This window comes from Leopardus geoffroyi, chromosome C1, assembly GCF_018350155.1.
Source record: "Leopardus geoffroyi isolate Oge1 chromosome C1, O.geoffroyi_Oge1_pat1.0, whole genome shotgun sequence".
Taxonomy (NCBI): Eukaryota; Metazoa; Chordata; class Mammalia; order Carnivora; family Felidae; genus Leopardus; species Leopardus geoffroyi.
In genome coordinates, this window is record NC_059328.1 from 33,416,131 (window position 1) to 33,424,917 (window position 8,787).

Here is an 8,787-nt window from a genome sequence, read left to right on the forward strand (position 1 = left end):
TCTCCAACCCCTGGCTATAGGCAGAAAGGACATCCCTTCACAAAGGACCAGAGTGAAGCTTGTTCCTGCAGCGGTCAGCCCCCCACCCCCCACTCACTGGCATGCAGCTCGTCTCTCTTGCAGCCCATCCCCGAAACTCACGGGGAACAGCCCGCACATTTCCATCCCAACGTTTTCCTACCGTATCCCAAGCCTCTGGTGGACCGTGAGCCTCAAGAGAATACACATGGTTTCCTGGCCAAGTGCCTTGTGTCCAGATAGCAAGGGCTGCCAAATCCTTGGCTGCAGACAGGAGAGAGGTCCTGGGGAACCGGGAGAGGTGTCTGGGCCCCACATCCCACCCTGCTCAGCCAGTGCCCATGACAGGAGCCCTCACTCACACACTCAATTTCTGGGTTCCAAAGTTGGTGTCGGTTGGGGCTCTTTTGGCTATGGGTGACAGAAGTCAAAATTGTTTCTGCAAAAAGGCGGTATTTATTGGGAAGGTGTGGGAATCTCCATGGAGCAGCCCAGACGCAGGAAAGGCGGAGGGAGACAGGGCTTCCTCTCATCTTTCTTCGGCAGGTCCCCTCCGAGTGGCGAGAAACGTGGGCCCGACAGCCCCGAGCTTCAGGCCTCACCGAGGTGCCCACACAGCGCAGTCCCTTAGGAGCTGCCTGAACTCAGTGCCAGGTCTACCCTAGGCCGATTCCGTCTGGATGCCCGGGGTGGAGCCTGGGCACCAGGTCCCCGGGTGACTTGAAGGCAGGCAAGAAGTGCTGCATTATAGCTTCCAGCCCCCAGACAGACGTGTCGTTCTTATTCATAACTCGAGGGCCGGGACTCTAAACCCGTGCAGGGTCAGCTGCCCACCCCGCTCGCCAGAGGCTGCAGGCGACGGCCTCTCTTGAGGCAGCCTGTGGACGCGCAGCAGCTGCCTGCCCAGGGCCCTGCGCCCATAATCCCACAGCCCCTCCGCTGCTTGCTCCTCTCCTCCCATCCCTGACCCCCAGGGAGCGTGCCCGCCATCATCTTGTCAGACTTCCTTCAGGCCAAGCTTGGGGGAGAAGGCTGGGCTGCATCCTTGGGCTTTGGTGACTTGATGAGAGAGGTGGTCACAAGACAGGCGTTGGAGGAAGCCAGACAGAGCTGGCAGAGGAGGGCAGGGGGAAGGCAGGGGACAGTTATGGTCAGCTCTTTCCAGATGGCAGAGGGCAGTAGCCACTCAGAGACTCTGTTTGGGGTGGGTGAGGCCCAAGCACGAGGTGAGGTGCCGATCTGGGTGAATTTTCCCTATCTCCCTCTGAGGACATTTCCCCCTTCTATACTAACATGGTATCTGTACTTCAAGACCAAAAGCCCCTCCAGGCTGGCCCACACACTTCTGCATGAGGACGGGACTCCAGCCACAGTCCCAGGCAGCCTCAGACCACCTCTCCCTACTCTGGATGCAGGGCAGGGATGTGGTGGGACCTCAATAGACTGGAGAGGAGGAAGGGTGGGTGAGGAAGAAGGGGCAGCATTAGGGCACTTGCAACCTTGCTCAGGACAGGCTTAATGCCTGAAGGAGCCTAACATCCTTCTCCCAGTCCCTTCTCCACATAGCGAGCTCCTACAGTGTCCCCTCATTCTGGCTCTGAAGTCAGAGCCAGGCTGGGGAGTTTCCTGGAGCCCTGATCAGCACTGGATGTGCTGTGTAACCCACCCTGGAGGTCTGTCTCCCCATCTGTATGTGCAAGGACCCAGGGACCCATCGTAGCCATGCCAGGGACAGATCGAAGGACACCACACTCAAGACTGGATGTTCACTTCTCTTTCCAAAAAATACCAAACACACAGTCTAGGTGTGGCAGGGGGACAGTCGGGCTGGGGACCTGGACATTACACACCCAGGGGGCCCTTGGCGGAGGCGGACAATTTAACAACTGGTCTGAAAGTCAAAAGAGAGGAGAGCTGGTTAGTGGGGTGAGCAACAGGGCAGGGCAGGGGCTGTGGGGTTCAGGCCTAGGAGCAGGGACTGGCCAGTGTAATCAGACCTGGGCCCTCACAGCAGCCCAACCGGGGGCCCATTCCTGGGAGCAGGGGGTTATGGGGGAAGGACACATTCTGGCCTGGCCTTGTGTGTGGATATGCACGTGGTGCTGGATCTACTGGAAGAGCCTGAGACCTGAACTCAGGGACAGCGGGCCGAGCACATCTCTTGGTCTTTCTGAACCGTTTCCTCATGTGTTACATGGGGACATTCATCATCCTGGCACTGCCCCCTTCGTGGGGTTGCTGTGAGGAACCTGTCAGCCTGGGAAGGGGACTGTTGCCACCCCAGGGCAGGGGACGCCAAGGTCCACCTTTGTGGCCGTGTCCCCGGGGCCCGGCACAGCGTAGGCCCTCACGTAGCCCGGCAATGAGTAAATAGCGGCCCGTGAAAGTGACGACATCTGGGCTGGAAACGTGCTGGTGCCCGTGCGTGGTGCAGACGGGTCCCTGCCTGTACCTGGACGTGCACGTGCACCTGCGGGCTGAATCCTGCCTCTGGCCGCCCTCTGTCTGGTTCTGAGTCTCAGAGTGCAGGGTGGGTGCCTACGTGGGGACAAGCTGCTCAGTGCAGCTCGGGGATGCGCTGTGCCCTACTGGCCCCGCCCAGGGTGCCGCAGGGGACGGCAGAGTGCAGGGCTCAGACGTACTCTCGCGCAGCAGCCGAGGGGCCGGGCCGGTAGGGCTGCGGGCTGCTGTTGGTTCTCTCGGGCTCCGGGCATGTGCAGCAGAGGAAGGAGCCCCCCAGCATGGCCAGGCCGGCGGAGGCCCAGCCCACGAACAGGGCCGAGCCGAACTCGTACCTGCAAGAGGTAGGGAGGATGCCTTCAGGGGTGGCTGCAGGCCCTCCCTGTCCCGGGGCTCCCCCCTCCCAAGGGGCGTGCAGGGTGTGGGGAGCTGAGATCAGGGGCCTCCCAAGCCTCTCCAGTCTCTCTGGATAAGTTCAGATGAATGCCCCCCATCCCCCCTCACCGACATCACCCAGCACAGCCGCATCACCCAGCGTGACCCAGGCCCACGGTGGCCCGCTCTGCGTGCGTACTCGGGTCCCTTTCCTCATCTGGCCGGAGGAGGGCGTCCAGGGGGGCCGCCGAGTGCCACGGGGAGGAGCAGGGCAATCCTTGCCATCTTTCTCTTGGTCACCCTCTGACCCACAGAACTCCCAGCCTGGGCTCCCTGCTCTCCTCTGGGGCACGCGGGCCCCTCCACCTAGTGCCCGTGTCCCCCGCCTCCTGGCCTCTCTGCAGCGCCCCCAGGACTCCCGCCTCCATGCTTTTGCCTGAGGTGCCGCCCTCCTGGAGGGACCCTGTCTGTGCCTCCTGTGCTCCGCTCCTCTGCCTTAAGGGCCCACTTCAGATGCCACCTCCTCCCAGGGTCTTTCCCTGACCCCTTGTGCCTGACCCTGACTCTCACTGGATGGCCATTCAGACACCCCCCCCACCCCCCACCCCCGGGCTTGCCCAAGCTGAAGGGAGCGCCTGGAGGTCAGAGAGCGCGGGATTCCTCCATGGCTCAGCACAGGGCCAGCATACTGGAGGCCTTGGGAAATGTTGAAGGGATAAGGAACGAGTGCCAGGCTGGTGTCTGTCTCTGAGCTGAGCCGCCTGTTGCTTGGAGATCTTTGTGGCTGGAACTGCCAGCCCCAGGGAATAAGCCCCATGCCTGAGGTCTCCTTTTTCTCCCTCACCACACCTCTGCCTTCTCCAGGGAGCCTTCCAGACTGCAACAGCCCGAGCATCTTTTCCTATTCTCCCTCCACTCCGGGGCCCAAGGTCTTTTGGGATGTCTGGGGTGGAGACTGTCCCATTCTCTACTGTGGCAAGCTGAGATGGGAGGTTGGAGCCAGGTGGGCCCAGGCTTTTCACAGAGCCCCCTCTTCCGCCCTCACGCCCTCGGCCTTACTAGTCCTGGTCATGCTAACTCCTAAATATCTCGGAATGTATTTTTCACTGCTAGCCTCTAGCCCCAAGGCCTGCTTTAGACCTTTGCGCTTTACTGGTCTTATCTCCTCCCCACCACGTTGCATGCCACAGCCAGGATTGTTGGCTGCCTTCCGCCCCAGGATGGGGAGCCAAATCTTCCTATGGCCGTAAGGTCCCCCCACATCTGCTCTTACCACTTCTCCAGTCTCCATCTCCCAGCCCAAAGCACCTGCTGCCTTCTGCGGGAATCACAGCAACGGGGTTGCTGAGTGCTCTCCAGGGCCCTGGCATTGTGCTAAGTCCTCTCCGCGGTATCTCATTGAGCCCTCACAACCACGTGTGAGCTGGGTCCTTGGGTCCCAGCTCCATTTTACAGGGAGGAGACCAGGCTCAGGAAGATAAAGGAACTTGAGCTTTCACACAGCAAGCACACACAGAGCTGGGATTTAAACCTGGATCCGGGTTGCTTAGCCCCTGGAGCGCCCTCCACAGGCCTCCTGCCCCTTCAGAGGGCCGAGCCACACCCTGCCTGGCTCCCCGCTCCAGAGCTTCTCAGTGGCGACACCCAGTGCTCATCCCCTGTTTCTCCCTCCAGGTGCCCTGCTGGACAAAGGCAGTGGAGCGGGAGGCCCAGCTTGTCCCCTGGTCCAAGCCGTGCCCTGGCACTCACCTGGCATTGATTGGTGTGCTGGGGTTGAAGAACTCCTGGGTCACCAGGGTGGCATACCACGAGACGGCTGTCAAAGTGCAGAGGCCTAAGGACAAAGGAGGGAGTGCTCAGCCCTTCTCTGGCCCCAGTCGGCCACCCAGAGTGGGGCCACCTGCCACGACCGAGATGGTGGAGAGGGAGCCAGGGACACTCACCTGCCAGGAGGAAAAGGGCACCCCCAGAGATGGCGATGCGGCTCTTGGCAATGGGGTTGCTGTCTCCAACCCGGGTGCACTTCATGCCAACCACACTGAGGACCATGGCCACAAAGCCCAGGAGCACGGCCACCACCATCAGGGCTCGGGCTGACTGGATGTGACCTGGGCAGGGCGGGAGGGACTGAGTAGGTGGTCAGAGAAGAGGGGAGGGGGGTAGGAGGAGCGGCAGGGTAGTTTGAGTTCTCTCGTCTGCTGCTCTTTGGCAGGTGGCCTCCCTTTGGGGCCTGGCCCACCTTCTCCCAAGCAGTAGGGGTCAGTTCCTCCTGGGGCCTTGCAGATTCAGCAGAAGAAAGAACGAAGGGTGTCCGAGACCCAGCTCGTCCCAGGTTGGCTCTCGGGCAGGGACGCCCTCTCTATCGGTCATTCTGCCTCCTGGTCACCTTCCCCTCTGCCCTCTGAGTCACCCACGGCAGGTATACACCTGCACCCAGGTCAGTCCTGGACCTCAGGCAGCTCAGGGGATCTGGGTCCCTGAAGGAGCCAGGTGATCTGCCTGGATGGGCATGGGGAAGGGGGGTCGTGTGATAGCTGCCCGACTCAGGCCTGTGGGGCCCTGGGCAGAGGGTGGGTGGGCTGGCCCTGAGCCAGGGACAGAGCTTCAGTGGCCCGTTTACAAGCCAACTTGTCAGGCTCAACCCCGCACCCCAGGAGAAGGAGAGGGACCTACGTGCCCAAACGCCATGTGCACAGGCCTGTGCGTAGTGTGGGTCGGTGCACCCAGATGGGGGCATGCGTGTCTAGGTGCAGGCCTGGCACGAAGGTGTGTGCGCGCCGTGTGTCTGCATAGGGAGTATGGGGAGAAGCGGAAGGGAATGAGACTCTTTGAGTGCCACGCACCCCTCTCAGCTAACCCTGCCACAGTCCTGTGCTCTCCTCTACAGATGAGGACAAGAGAACACAGAGAAGGGGTAGTGGCTCCTTTAAGGTGAGCTGGGATCGTGGCTGCCAGAGCCAGAGCCCCTGCCCTCCACGGAGCACCGGAGCACCGGGCTGGCCTGGATTTTCTAAACGCACAGGGATAGGGGCTGGAGAATGAGGCCCAGCGCAGGTGGCAGGCTGTGGGCAAGCCTCCTCCAGACTCCCCCCTTCCCCCACATCCCACCTCCCCCCCACCCAGCCGGTGGGAGGCCTACCTTCCAGGGCGAGCAGTGAGTCGTAGAGTTTGCACTGCACCTGCCCCGTACTCTGGGAGGCACAGGACATCCAGAGCCCTTCGTAGAGGCCCACGGCCGTGATGATGGCGTCGCCCGCATACGAGGACTGCTTCCACTGCGGGAGGGCTGTGCTGGCGATGATGCCCACCCAGCCACCCAGGGCCAGGAAGTAGCCCAGGAGCTGGAGGCCTGAGTTGGCCATGGCCCAGGGGAGGGGAGGAGGGGGCTGGAGGTCCCAGGGCTCAGGGCCGGGCCAGGGTCCCTGGGGAAGCTGGGGTCATGGCCAGGTGAGAGGAACAACTGGGTGGGGGGTGAGGGAGCAGCGAGTGGCCAGAGGCTGAGAAGGAGAGGTGGCAGCCCAGCAGCGGCAGCGGCAAAGGCAAAAGCTCTGGGCTCTAGAATGCAGGGGGAGGCCGAGGGGCCGGGAAGGCCAGGGGCCCGCCCACAGCAGCTGCCTGAGCCAGGGCAGGGTCCCCAGCAAAGCTCCTGCCAGCCCCCTGGGGGTGGAGGGTGGGGCCCTGGCCCAGGTGGGTGCCTCGGCCCCGCCTCCCAGGGAAAGAGAGGGGAGGGGCTGGGAGGAGTGACCCTGCTTGCCCTCAGGGCCTTCCTGCGGGGGAACCCCCTTTAGCAACCGTGCACATGTCCTACAATTTTAATTCCTGCCCCAGCACCAGCCCTGAGATGATGGACTTTGCTGTTGCTTGGCTGACCTGCCCCTTGGGTTTTCTGTCCTCTGTAGGACAGAAAGGAAATGGAATCCCACTTTGCGTCAGGTAAGACTAGAGTTAGACATCAGAGAGAACTTTCTGGAGAGGGCTCTGAGGCCAGATCCAGATGTGGAGAGACTGGGCTGGGGAGGGGATGTTGCGGAGAGGGAATCCCGGGTTCTGGGGGTAGGGGGGAATATGTATCAAAAACAGGGGAGGCCAGGCCAGGGAATATGCACTGTGGGGTCTGAGATCTGAGGGGGGCAGAAGAAGGACCCCATCAAGGCTGGGCCAGACCTGGCTGCCAGCCAGCAAGGGGCCTGGTCGGGGAGGTGGGAGATAGGACTGACCTCCTGGCATCAGTCTGAAGGAAGGCAGACTGTTCAGCCCCGTTAATCCCCTTGCTGGCTGGTTTAGCAGCCCCTGCTGGGGCCGGAGGCACGGGGCCCTGGCCTCCAGCTCCAGAACAGCCTGGCGGGGAGCCGTGGCCTCTGCACATTCCTGGGGTTCAGGCTGCCCCTCCTAGCTCCCCACACTCCCCTCCTCTCTCCCATCCCAGCTCAGCCCTCTGGAACAGGGGAATGTTTAACTCTCCTCGAGCTCATTAGCAATCCCCTCACGTTCAGTTTGGCCCCGTGGGCACCGCCAGGCGTGGGTGCAGGGGGAATGCCACAATCTTGCTCCTACTCTGGCCAGCGCCCCGCCTCCTGGCCGCCCCCTCCATCCCCAGCGGCCCACCTGCCTTTCCTGGACCGCACTGGGGAAAAGCAGGGTCCTGCCGTGGACCCCCCCACCCCCACCCGCAGGCTTCCTCCCCCACAGCCCGGCCCCCCTCCGCAGGGACTCGTCCCCAGCCTGCTCGCTCCCTCACATTCTTCACGTGGCTATGCAAACGAGAGGGTGCCAGGCACTGCTCAGACAATGGCTGCCCTGTGCACCCGCCCAGGGCGTGGGCCCCTGGTATGGCCTGCAGCTCCAGCAGCTGGGGGCAGGGGTGGGCACTGCTGGCCTGCAGTTCCAAACCCCAGGCCCCCTCTGTGCCTGGACAGCCAGGGCCACGTGGATCCATGGACACACAGACCTGCTTCCTGGGACACCACGAGGGTCCCAAACTCAAAGCTGTTGTAGAGAAGTCAGGGTGGGTTGGGATCCCGTTTCTACCGCAGACAGTTCGGACACAGCACGATCCAGGGAAACAGAGGACATCGCCGGAGCCCAGAGCAGAGACTTCTGGGGATGAAGTGAGCATCCTTTCTGCGCCCAGAACCATCTAGTCCTCAGGGCAGCCCTCTCCGCCCCAGTGGAGGCAGGCCCTCCACTGACAAGGAGCCAAGGTGGAGAGGTAGCCTACCCTGGGCGAGGACGCAGCAGGTCTGTGCGCTAGAGCCACATGGACCCCACACCCTGCCTCTCTGAGGAGGACTCTGATCAATGAGGGGGCCGAGAGCCAAAGAGGGGAAGTGAGCCACTTAGGGTCACATAGCAGTCTCCAAGAGCAAAGTCTGGGGGTGCTGAGGCCTCGGATATACGGGGATGCCTATACACCCCTCCGTCCAGGGCATCCCTCCCCCGTACTGGGGACCCAGAGCCACTTTGTGGTCCAGAATGAGGCTCACCTCCCCTCTGAAGCTTTTCTGTGTAACCCTCCTCTTTGTTACTTGAGGTTTCAAGACTGCTCTACCAGAATGTTCTCTCCTACCCTGAGGGCCTTCCCTCACCAAGGTTCCAGCCTTTTGGAATCCAGATCCTGCTCCTGGGTGGGGTACGCTGCTACACCTGCAGTCCAGTGACTCCCAGGCCTGTGGGGAAAGCAGGAACACTCAGGGCCCCAACTCAACCTCCATCAGGAACTAATTAGAAACTGCCCTGGGGTGCCACACGTCCCTGCTTAACAAGCGCTTTCACTTAGGTTACAAGGCTTCTGGCTTTACCTCTGCCACCAAAAAGCTGTGTGACAGGCAAGTCCCTTAGCCCCTCTGAGATAAAATAGGAATAATAGCACTGGCCTGTCTAGTTCATCGTGGCGGGGGTGGGGTGGGGGGGTCGCAGGGATCAAATCATAGGTAA

At 61.8% G+C, this 8,787-nt stretch overlaps 1 protein-coding gene across 1 annotated transcript; it reads right to left on the bottom strand.

Annotated features, from left to right (window-relative positions):
- Positions 1 to 1,777: 1,777 nt before the first annotated feature.
- Positions 1,778 to 6,595, bottom strand: CLDN19 (claudin 19). The gene is made up of 5 exons (XM_045476937.1): positions 5,993 to 6,595; positions 4,797 to 4,961; positions 4,603 to 4,687; positions 2,661 to 2,813; positions 1,778 to 1,909 (listed from the first exon to the last, which is right to left on the bottom strand). The coding sequence occupies exons 1-5, from the start codon at positions 6,213 to 6,215 to the stop codon at positions 1,861 to 1,863; spliced, it is 675 nt and encodes a 224-aa protein (XP_045332893.1). The 5' UTR covers positions 6,216 to 6,595; the 3' UTR covers positions 1,778 to 1,860.
- Positions 6,596 to 8,787: the final 2,192 nt, after the last annotated feature.

Excerpts from the sequence above, each read along its gene's own strand:
- CLDN19 (XM_045476937.1), bottom strand. The coding sequence starts at position 6,215 with ATGGCCAACTCAGGCCTCCAGCTCCTGGGCTACTTCCTGGCCCTGGGT. Across the intron at positions 4,688-4,796 it reads TGCCCTTTTCCTCCTGGCAG|GCCTCTGCACTTTGACAGCC; the intron begins GTGAGTGTCCCT and ends CTTTGTCCTTAG. Across the intron at positions 2,814-4,602 it reads AGCACACCAATCAATGCCAG|GTACGAGTTCGGCTCGGCCC; the intron begins GTGAGTGCCAGG and ends TACCTCTTGCAG.